The 12206-nt window shown below is 39.8% G+C and overlaps 1 protein-coding gene across 1 annotated transcript in view; it reads left to right on the top strand.

Annotated features, from left to right (window-relative positions):
* LAMA3 (laminin subunit alpha 3) overlaps nt 1-12206 on the top strand; it is a gene marked incomplete at its 5' end in the record, with an annotated part of 116258 nt that overhangs the window by 74678 nt on the left and 29374 nt on the right. The window contains 5 exons of the mRNA XM_082043886.1: nt 79-309; nt 4099-4212; nt 7905-8014; nt 9887-9967; nt 11355-11461. Of these exons, the coding sequence (XP_081900012.1) occupies nt 79-309; nt 4099-4212; nt 7905-8014; nt 9887-9967; nt 11355-11461 (643 nt within the window). The remainder of the gene's footprint in view (nt 1-78; nt 310-4098; nt 4213-7904; nt 8015-9886; nt 9968-11354; nt 11462-12206) is intronic.

Raw genomic sequence — 12206 nt, 5'->3', positions numbered from 1 at the left:
TGTCATCCTGTCTTCTTTGCAGATCCTCTTAAAAAAGAAGCAGCTGGGTTGTGCTCATTTTGTGCCCTTAATGTGCAGGGAAACTTCAGGCATGCCAGCAGCAATAACCTTGTATCCAGAGAAGAACTGATGATAATCCTGTCTCGACTAGATGGTTTACACATCAGAGGCCTTTACTTCACGGAGACTCAGCGATTAACCCTTGGTGAGGTTGGGCTGGAAGAAGCCACCAGCATGGGAAGCGGCAGTGTTGCCTACAGCGTAGAGAGATGTTCCTGCCCTCCGGAGTATGCTGGTGACTCATGTCAGGTAGGAAGCATTTGTCTCCATCCTGTACCATTATCTTCTGTCTTGCCTACAGCTGTTCACACTGGTTTAGTTAGAAGAACGGGCTGGTTATTAAAGTAATTAAACATGCTTCTTGTAAGCCACTTTCAATGGCTCAAATACTTTCACTGTCTAAGAAGCACTGTAGGGTTATTCAACTCGTGATTGCTTTTGTGGAGCTGTGAATGTCATTTTGTATGTGTACGGCACTATAACGAGGGATTCTCCTGTGACGCCCTGTGACGGGCTGAATAATCTTGGTTGGTACTTACTTTAATGCAGAGAAGGTCAAATTGACTTGATCACAGTCTGTGAGACTCTACACAGTGAAGATTCCTGGTGTTCCTTATTTTAGCAGGGTCTAAGGGAAGTAACCTGGACATAGACAATTCTGGATACTTTCTTAGTTTATAGGAAAATGTTTGAAAGCTGAAGTTAACATATTTGCAAAAAAAATATTTGGAGATATTTTTATGAAAGATAATGTAAACATTATAAAGTAACACTATTACCTGAAGAATGGTGAAATCCTAGCTACAGTTGTATATCTCGTCCCTGATGCTGGTCCTATAGCTGTAATTCTTTTGGTTGTCACTTTGCTTAGTTTAGAGCTTGACTGTTCCCACGTGTAATCACCCAAAGCAGCAGAATAAAATACAGGAGAGATAAGCAGTGTACAAAGTGCACAAAATATGAGGAATTATTCTCTCAGAAAATGGTTGAGGCTTACTATAAAGCAGCAATTGCTGTACTAACCTTGCAAACATTTTTGAAATGAGAATGAAAGACTAATTTCTAGACTGGAGCAGCTGCAGAGAGACTGACCAAAACAACTTTTATGGCTGGCTTATGCCTCATGTGTGTATGCGCTGCTTAGGGCAGCTCTTCATCCTCTGTCAGATACCATTTTGGAAGTATTTCTAGAAATGTGGGGTTTTTTCATACATTTGATGTTCTGTGCCACAAACAAATTGATGAGCATTGACTGAAATTCCTCCTGCCATTCCATTGCTTTCAACAGACTGCCTCAATAAACTAAATTGTTGGGGTTTTTTTTGTATAACCTGGTAGAAATACATAACGAAAGGAAGTGATCAAGACACTCACCTGGGTAGTTCATAAGCCCCGTATGTTTATGCAGCATTACTCAGGCAGTGATTTACTGCTCTAATCACCAGGCTCTGTCTGACTGCCTTAGGTGGGGTGGAGGTGATGCCTGCCACACCCCGACTTAGGTATATATTGAGCTACAGGAACTGCGGGGTTACTTGTTAACCTCAGGAACGGTAATGTGTGCTGTACAACTTGACTCATGGATAAAGTTTAAAGGTGGGGCCCATCGCAGCGCAGCGCCTCATTAATCTGAGTCAGAAGCTGGAGAAGAAGGGTGAGTATAAGAGAACGAGCGAGCGCCAACAGGAGAGCAGCGTATGTTTGCAGCGGAGCTAAAGGAAAGCGATGGCCCAAGCGTGGAGGCCAAGGAATGTAGGATGGCTGGCTGTCACGTTAGTAGCCCTGGGGCGTTGTTTAGCACAAGATATGCAACAGAGGCTATGGTATCCTCACCTGCAGGAGGGGAGTCAGCAGCAACAAGTTCAAAGGGATTTTTACCTGAGACAGGTAATTTGTTCATTTTCCCTTCCTCTTGTATGTCCTTTTTTTCTTTGTTTTTAAATGAAGTAATTTGATAACAACTTATACATTACTTAATATAAAAGTAATAAGCAGGCTAATCTTATATCTCAAAGTAATTTGCTAACAAAAGTGTGTGCTAGAAGTTGCTTTTAAATTGCTGTTTACTTGAAAACAGTCAGCCTGAACTCCAAAGCATTTTAAAGTGCCTAGAGCTTTATCTTCATCTGGAATAATTTGTCAGTATCACGAACGCTGCTTCAAAAACAAAGTGCCCACGTACTCCAAATGTGTTGTTTTAAAGACAGCATAAATAGAAAAACAAAAAGCTGCACAGACTTTTTCCAAATGCATTTGGATGTATTTTTAAAATAAGTGACTCATTTTGCTCTCCAAAAGAGACTTTCAGCAAATAAAATTTGCATGCAGTAGAGCCTATATTTTACTTAGTCATGCTGTTTAATGTATTTCAGGCCCTGTTTCCTTCAGAAGCTGTGGATATTGGCTCCCTGTTGTTCAGGGAACTTATTCACCATTTGAAAAATGTATCTAAAGGGTTCCAAGTGCCTAATCGAAATTCAGTCCTTGCTCACACTGAATTCAGTATTAAAAACTCTTGATGATACTAGTTTTCTGTTTTTTTTTTTTTTAATTTAATTTATCCCACATGTAAAGAAGGCAAAGGTGCTGCTAGCAACTGTTGTTTAAACAGCAATAACTCAATATTCCTTTTGGGATCTGCTTTGGGAGAGGTGATTTTTTTTTTTTTTTTTTTTTTTTGGATAAATTCATTCATTAATCCTGTCCCTGCATAAATACTTACACCTCACATCGCTGGAACATGTTTCGAGACACCGTCCTGCAAACCTTTTGCTCTTCATATTAGTCTCATCGGTCTTGGTGGTGCAATTACTATGAGAAAAGATTTATGGCTTTAAAGCTCATCTGTCACTTTTTTTCTGAATGTCATTGGGGCCACCCCTAACGGTGAGGTAGAGGTGAGTTATAGGTGCAGTGCAGAAGTACGTTGCTGGAGGCAGGAACCTGGAAAGTGTTGGTTTCGTGGGGAGCACAGCCTTCTCCCCCCTTTCATACAGCTGCTGATCTTCCTTGCACCACACCAGCATAGTTACTAGTCAAAAGGAACTAGGAGTAGAAAGGACAGATTTATGTCCAGCCATTTTTGGTGTGGTTGGTGTGCCAGGAGGAGGGTATTGAGCAGGGAAGGTGGGCATGAATTTTTTTAATTGGTCTGTACATGGAAAGTCTGCCTGCCCAGCAAGAATTGCTTGTACTTTCCCTACCCCTGCACTTTCCCTGCCCAAGCCAAAGAAGAACATGGTTTTAACATATTAGTTACTACCTTCCTGGTTTACGCTGACAACTTCATGTCTCTTGCTTCATTCATAACATTCCTCTGGTTCAGCTCTCTATTTAAACCTGACTTTGATATGACAGGCTGTGCTCCTGCTCCTGTGCTCTCAAGAGCTGAACATTCTTCTCATGCTTCCCAGATCTCTTGGACAAGCTTGTACTTAGAATTAGACCGCTCTGTGTGTTTCGTAAGATCACCTACCTCTGTCTAACCATAGCTTTGTATAGCTCCAGGTAGAGTTGTTGTGGAAGTCATGATGAATTCATGTAAAAGAGATCTCATTAGAAGTATTTCCAAAGAACACAGTGTAATTAAATTAATATCAAGGTTTTACTTAACCACTAGCTAATATGTGAGATTTCCATGTGTTCTTCTTTGAGAACACTGTAGTGTGAATCTATATCCAAATCTTTTTCTGTGGTTTAAAAATCATATTCCACACCTTTGTACATAGCCACAGGAAATGTATTTTGCACAGAGGTTAGAGTCAAAATGATGAAATCCCCACTACCACAACGTATAGAGCCCAGGGTTCAGATGAAACTTTTTCAGCTCCATTCATTGCTATTCACTGCGTTAAAATACTTATGATTTAAACAACAATACAGGCTTCAACAGTAAGGGCTTAGAAGAGCTTGCAAGGAAATGTATACCTTCACTACCGCTTCAAAATGGCAAACAATTTCAAAATACCCTTCCCATAACCTGTAAAACTTTATTTCCGCCAACACTCACTATTTTTCTTCTCCCTGCTTATTGTCTAGGAATGTGCCCTTGGATTTTATCGTGAGAATAAAGGATTATTCACTGGACGCTGTGTCCCCTGCAGCTGCAATGGAAATTCAAATAGGTGTCAAGATGGTACTGGAAAATGTATTGTAAGTAAATACTAACATTCAAGAAATATTTTTTTTTAAGTGAAAAAAAACCCACATTTATCTTATTGCAGCATAGACTATACAGTATTGTTAAACTCCTAGCAACTTAAACTGATCCTTACATGCCTCATTCTCTGTATCTTTTACTGTTAATAAACATAAGTTTCATACACTTACATGTAAATTTAATGTAACTGTGGATAATTAGAATAATTTGTGTCCTTGTTTTTGTCTTCTTCTTTCCCCTATAATTTTTGTTAGCTCATGGTACAAAAAAAGGCATGAAAACAGTACATATGTGTTTGCAGTTATTTACAATGAATATAGGTCTTACCATGGCATATGCAGTACTTAGTTTTATACATATATACTAGGGTTTGCCAACACATAGCATAGCCTTTGCAGTATCTCTTCTTCAATCAGCATCAGTAAATCTCCACTAATCTTAATTTACAGCTAGATTAATTTAAAAATATTGGAGTAAATAAGATGAGATAAAGGGGATAAATGGTAGATTAATTAGGAAATTTCAGCTGTTACAGAAGGTATAGTGAGGCAGATTTGCTCCCTGGCATACCATATTAAACCCCAAGCCACCTCCCGGGAGTGGATCAGCCCTTATAACAACGCAAGTGTGACATTTGGCCGACTGTGCTTCTCTGACTTATATCCATTAGGCCTCTTTGAACAGTTTGTTCTGAAAAGTTCCCACTTAAAAAAACTTCACTAATTTTTCACTTACTGTGTAAACAAGAACCATGCCAACATCTTTCATGGTCTGTCTTCTCTGTTATTTCTTCCTTGTTCGTGCTGCATCCGTTCTGCCTGCGGTGCATTCCTGTGCGTTATGTCATTCCCCTGACTTTGTCTCCACCAACCCTCTTGCTTTAATGGAAACTTATAAACCAATTCTGCACGTTCTGGGGGGATGACTTACAGGCTGCTGCTTTGGAGAGGCAGGGCAGGCCATGACAGGAAAGTGCTGCTGCAGAGCTATAAAGTTGAGGACGTTTTACTTCAGATTAAAATTATAAAGGGAAAAAAACCAAAACCAAAAACAAACGCAATTTTTTCTTTTACTTCATGAAGTATGTGATTTAGGATTCTCCTTAGCCTCTCCTTCTCACTTTCAGATAGATTAACTTTCAGATAGATAGAGCTAAATCAACACTTGGCCCTGGGACAAAATTTAGGGCAAGTGAAGTCATCCAGGATAATGCGGTGAAAAATGAAAGCCCAGAGGGCCTGTATTTCCATCATGAGCCAAGAAGAAAGTTTGTGTAGAGGAGCCATGGAACAAAGACCTGTATTGGTGCAGAGAGGACAAGGAGGCTTCCCAATGTGGAGCTGTTAAGTTTCATATCCGAGGTGCAAATCTTGCTCACGCGGCCTCCTTCTTCCTGCTCCTCACCTGGAACACTGGACCCCAGTACCTTCACATGTCAGTGTCTCTCCAGTGACAGCCTCCAGAGAAGGCTTTCTGAGGCTGAACCCAGGCTGACACTTTTCTCCGTGGCAGCAGTGCAATCCTTGCCAGCCCAGGCAACACCTGTCCCACTGGGTGCTGATGGAAGGACAGGGGAGCAGTGCTGCGCTGCTGAAAGTGGAGGAGAACAAGGTACAGGAGGAGATGAAGAAGACAGAAGAACTGCTTCTCCTCTGCAGAGGAAAGCTTGCCCTCTGCCACAAGTCAGGCTTTGTGTCCTCATGGTCCCTGCCTTTCCTTCTGAAAGGCAGTTTCTCTCAGCAGCAGCATGACGCTAAGACTTGCTCATCCCATGACAAGTTGTTTCATGTCACGTAATCCCCGTGTACATAGGTATTTCTGTTGTGGCCCTGACATGCTCTGTTCTGGCTTCCTTGTGCTGTCCAGGTGCATATGGAGCCACTTGAGAGTTTTCCTTTCAAAGCTGTCAGTTCTTGGAGGTCTGGAGATGCTGTGACTCCAGGGGTGTCTCTGGCCCTGTGAAGCTTGAAGGAAGACCCATGAGGGAGTTGCTGCTCTGGCTTCATTCCACCATGCCTTGGGAGCACAGGGTTATGTTCTTCAGTCCTTAGGCACCACGTAGCAAGAGGAATAACATGCCACATTAAGAGTGGCTTATATGTGACATATCTTAAACTTTCTTTGGCAATATATGGAATTTCCACAATTTCTATAGAGAAGCGAGTAAAATAAAAGTCAGGAGATAAACTTTGGGAAAGGTTCCTCCAAGATGACACCAAAGCAGTTATTTTTAAAGACCTCTCTTTTAGTCTTTTTGCAGTTTAATTTATTTTTCAGGATTATAAAAATTTACATTAATTTTTCAGAAACCTTCTGAATTTTCCATGAAGATTTTTCAGGAATACATGCACCAGCTTTTGTAGAGGCTGCATTTAAAATGGTTCTTTTTACACACATAGTGTCTTCATATTTCTTTAGCTTTCCCTAGCTAAATGGCCCACACATGAACTGGAGCTTTTCCTGTTCTTTCCCAGAACCTTTCACAAGTGAGCCACAAATTTAATTCTTTAACCAAAACAAAACCAAATTAGGGGTTACTACCTGCAGCGGCTGAGGGAAGGGCTGTTGATGTGGTTGAGGGAATCTGGGTGTGAAGAAATCTGGAGAATGGAGTGTGAGAGGAGATGTGTGAGACACAACTATCTCATTTGCAGGGAAAAATGCTCCTCTGCTGCAAACTGTGGTAGTAGGGCCTTCAGCCATAGCCTTAAGCCACTAAAGTCCATGAAATGGGAGTGCAATCTGCTCAGTGATTGTTTACAGACAACTTCCCACTTTCTCTTTCCACCTTTCACTTTATTAGTATACCCCCAACTCTGTGGGACACTGGATCACTATGTTGCACACTGAAGGAAACAGCTGTAGAACATGGGAGTATGAATGTCTCTTGAGTGTTAGTCACATGGAGTTTTTATGGCTGATCAAAAATATATTTGAACGACTTTTATTTTAAATTAGTGTTGCTTTGAGTAATGCAAAAGCGACTTGTTCATCCTCTTCCTGTAATGCATAAATGTTTGTGACAATTGCACAGCACCAGGAATAGGACTGTTTCTAAAGTAAGATATAATTCCCAACAATTTTATCATTGAAAAAGTGCCTCAATTATATCAGATTCAATTGTTTTCCCAGCCTTTGCTTTTCATTATTTATTCCAGTTACCCCAGATAATTAAAATTACATATACACTGGAGAAAGTACATGAAATTCAATTCTGATCTGAAGCTACTAAGATAAAGACTTTTTTTATTAATTTCACGGGATTTTTTAAAGAGCTCAATTAATTGCATGCTTCTCAATGACATCTGCCTTTAAATTTTGAATCTTAACACTAATTAGAAGTTCCATTTAAACATAGTAATTTTTAATTGAAATATCATGACATAGAGAGTGCATTAATGGACTGGTGCTTAACAAACTACGTATCTAATTTGATTCCTTAAAATATATATTTAATGCTGCTTATTTATCTGTTACTTTTCTACAATAGTGAGCAAATTGTGCTTTCTACAGTTTAGAGAATCATTGGAATCAATCTGTTCTGGTCATGAAGGCAGTTTGGCAAGAAATGCTTAGTTATGTGGAAGGAAAAGACACATCCTCGGAGTAGATTGGCTATAATTTTTTAAAAAGCCATGTTGAGTGGTAAAAAGCTGTTAACTGTCTTGCTTGTTTCCTTTTAAAGAACTGTCAGTATAATACTGCTGGGGACAAATGTGAGCGCTGTAAAGATGGTTATTTTGGAGATGCCACTCAAGGTTCCTGTCGAGTGTGTCCTTGCCCTTATACAAACAGGTACAGTAAAAGGTCATGAGTAGTTAAGAGTAAAAAGGACAGGAAGAAGAAGAACAAAACAAAACAACAAACCAACCCACAACCCAGCTACTACTGCAGGATAATCTTTTTCCGTATTTTCATATCACCCAGCATAGTGGGGTATCAGATCACAGTATCACAGTATGTTTGGGATTGGAAGGGACCTCAAAAGATCATCTAGTCCAATCCCCCTGCTGGAGCAGGAACGCCTAGGTGAGGTCGCACAGGAACATGTCCAGGCGGGTTTTGAATGTCTCCAGAGAAGGAGACTCCACAACCTCCCTGGGCAGCCTGTTCCAGTGTTCTGTCACCCTTACTGAGAAGAAGTTTTTTCTCAAATTTAAGTGGAAGATCCATTTGAGGCATGTTAGGCCAGCAGTAACTTGGTGCTCTGCCTCATGGCATCGCCTTTTTTATTAAGCTGAGTATTTCAATTCTCACTCAGTTCCTGAACCACAAAGACATGTTGCTCATCACCTGGGGGACCCCCAGGCAGCTTATGTACAAAACCACCAGTTACTCCTTCATAGAGAGAAATATGGGGTGAAAGTCTTTTCCCTTACTGGGCATAGCCAGAATCTCTCTTGTTTAGTGAAATGCAAGATGTGAGTCAATTAAACAAGCCTTTTATGTGAATTCAGAAAATTTAATAGGATGCAAAAATAATATAAAAACACTGAAGTTGTTAAGCACCTATCTAGATTTCTGAAAGAGTATGGTTAGTCTTCAGGTGGATGCTCTGTTTGAAGAGCAAACCTACTGAGCTAGAAAAAAGTCCATTTCATTGGATGTAATAAGGTAGGTTGCCAGGCTTTTAAAATTGGGCAGTAAATTGCATTTCAAATGCACTGTATGTTTAGCCACATTGTCATCATAGGGCAGTTCTGAAAGGCGAAACATGTTATATAAAACCATATACAGATTTTTTAAATCCCTAACCTATAAATTACTAAAGGCACCACATCGCATTTGCCAGGTGCATTAGCAAACACTGAGTAGCCTTAAGTAAGAGATTTACACTATCAGACAATAGGCACGTTTTTCATTTATCAGAGAACTCTGATAGATCTGTTTTTGACAGCATTGGCCTCTTCTGCAGGTGTTTGCCTGAGGCTGACCAAACATATTTGCAGTCATCTTTTGCTTTAAGAGTGATGAAATACCTAGGGAGACCATAAACCTGTGCAGTTTCATAGCTGCACATTAGGGTGGTAAATACCATTCCTGACATAAGAAATGCATCCCACCTGGCATTATTGGAGTTGACAATTTTCCACCTAGTCAAATTATATGTGATTCGTAGTGCAGAAATCTGTCTTTGATACACAGACTTGTTTTATGCAAATGTTCATAGACTAAGAAATGGAAATAACAAGCATTCTAAAACTCTCTTCTGCCTTGGTTAAAAACAAACCAAAAATCCCCACAATATTAGCTACATAAAAATATCCTCTAATGTTTCCACCCATAAAAAAATAAAAAAAAAACTATCTAAACAGGAAGAAAACAAGCTGTTGATTCTTGCCTAGTAAGATAAAATAGCTACCCAGACTTGTTTTATTTTACGGCATCACTGTTAAGGTTTATTTTAGGCATTCCTTGGGTAGTGAACTATTATTCTTAGTCCAGAGGGTCAGGAAATGACTATTTTTTAGTCTATGGGAAGAATTTATACAAAAAATATGAAGCTTCAAATAATTAGCCACAGCAATTTAGGTAGAGGCAATTAAATTAGCTGAGAAGTAATTTGGTGGTATAAAACCTTTTTTAATTTAAAGTAATTTAACTTAATTTAGCCTCTAGAGTGTAAAACCTCTTTGCTTACAATAATATTTTTGCTGCTTCTCAAAGATTTGCAACTGGCTGTGTGGCAAATGGTGAAGAAATTCAGTGTCTCTGCAAAGAAGGCTATACTGGAGTTCGTTGTGAACGGTAAGTGACTTATTTCTCAAGATCAAGGTTTTTGAGAGACACCATAAAAGGAGGTTGTGTCTGTGTTGGGTAATATATGGACATACACATATGCGTACTATGCACATGCTTAAGGACTATTTATTTATAGGAATAGCTGCTAGAGTGGTGCTATAGTGTAATTCTAGATGAAAACTAAACACTCCCTGAAGAAATGTAAACAAATCTCCACAGGCTATTTAGTGACTACACAGTTTAATCAAAAAAGAAAAGAGTGAGCCTCTTTGCCTAAGTGCCTTGTGCCCTGCCTCATCCTGCACTTGTTCTGGTAATAATGACTCCACTTCCTTCATTCCTTTTTGAGTTAAAAACCTTTTCCCATTTCCTCCAATGTGCCTGATGGTGCTTCAGTGTTCTTAGTTATCCAAAAGCTGCCACATAACGTTTAACACAATGCCCTTCATCCCAAATCATTCTGGAGCATACAAACACAGCACTGAAGCCACCTCATTTGCTGGAACATTGCAGCAGTTTGGCAAAGCACAAGAGGAACAGCATGGCAGTTTTGGGCAAGCAGAGGAAGCAATTTCACTGAGTTTCAAATCCAGTGGAAATTCAAGCACAATGGAGTGGTGTTACCTGGTTTGGAAACTTGAGGCCAATAAGTTGTGATGTCTCACCTGAAGACAGTAGCTCCAGTAGCACATTGTCTTGTGCTTCAAGACTGTTACCTTTGGCATCTAAGCTGCAGATCATAGCCAGATTTTCCCTTCCCAATCTACCTATGCCTCAGCTGCTCACCATGGCCCATGATGCTCACCATGACCATCACACATTACCTCCCCTACAGATCTTACGACAGAGTGACTTCTAGGAACATTAGCCAGCCAGCTGGGGCAATATATTTAGCCTATAAAATGTTTAGAAATCACTTCCACAGACTGCTTTGCTGGCAGATGGCAAGAGGAGGTGTCACCCAGCAGAAAGCTGACAGTGTCATTCAGTGCCATTGCTGTTTGACATGTCTCACATGTGCTTGCACTATGATTCTCCTTAATATGCGTTTTCTGGTGGGATGGTGTGGTTTGCTGGGTTAGGCCTTGTCAAATTCTCTATGTATGTATGTATCTGTGTGCATTGTATTTTTTTAGATTAAGTGAATTATTCCTACATGAGCGTTGTGGGAGTTCTTTTATTTTTAGAAAAAAAAAAAAATCTGCAGTACTTGGAAAGATATTTTTAGTATAATGCAGAGGATACTGTAAATCAAAAAGAAACCCTTTTTGTCTAAGTCAAGACATGGAATCAAAAGTTCTTGAAAGTTTGTTCAGGAGAATAACTGGTGTTTTTTGTCAAGGGAAATTAGCATCAAATATTTAATAAAAGTTATTTATATCTCTTTATCTAGCTGTGCTCCAGGATATTTTGGAAATCCACAAAAATATGGAGGCTACTGTCAGAAATGTAATTGTAATAATAATGGACAGCTGGCTAGCTGTGACCACCTGACTGGAGGTACGTAGGAGTCTAGAGCACGGAAGGGAGCGTTGTTTTCTCTCTAGGAAGCAGAGAAGGAAGGAATTTAGATAAGTTGAACTGAAGGAAAAATCTGGGCTTATAAGAAATGTAGATAATTTTTAACAAAAATGTAAGTTTTCTTAAAACATAACACCACAGTAAAACAAGGGCTGTCCTGAGTCATTGAATTCATCCTTGTATGCCATTTTATCATGTATTTCCTTTCATAAATACTAACAATTTTATTTTGTTTTTCTATTTCATGGGCATGTTTTCAGATGCATTATGGTTCCTCTTCTGCCATGGTTAAGTCATATCTTGCCAGTCTGTGTTATATACTTATGAAACTGAGCAGTCTCAGTGTGCCTTTTTAAAATGTATTTGGGACACCTTATCATAGAATCACAGAATCATTTTGGCTGGAATAGACCCTCAGGATCATTGAGTCCAACCATAACCTAACTCTAGCACTAAACCATGTCCCTAAGAACCTCATCTAAATGCCTTTTAAACACCTCCAGGGATGGTGACTCTACCACTGCCCTGGGCAGCCTGTTCCAATGCCTGACAACCCTTTATGGGAAGAATTTTTTCCTAATATCCAATCTGAACCTTTCCTGGCACAACTTAAGGTCATTTCCTCTTGTCCTATCACTTGCTACTTGGGAGAAGAGACCAACCCCCTCCATGCTACAACCTTCTTTCAGGTAGTTGTAGACAGCGATAAGGTCTCCCCTCAGCC

This window comes from Streptopelia decaocto, assembly GCF_964273445.1.
Source record: "Streptopelia decaocto genome assembly, chromosome: 2".
NCBI lineage: Eukaryota > Metazoa > Chordata > Aves > Columbiformes > Columbidae > Streptopelia > Streptopelia decaocto.
This window is presented reverse-complemented; position numbering and strand designations above follow the sequence as displayed.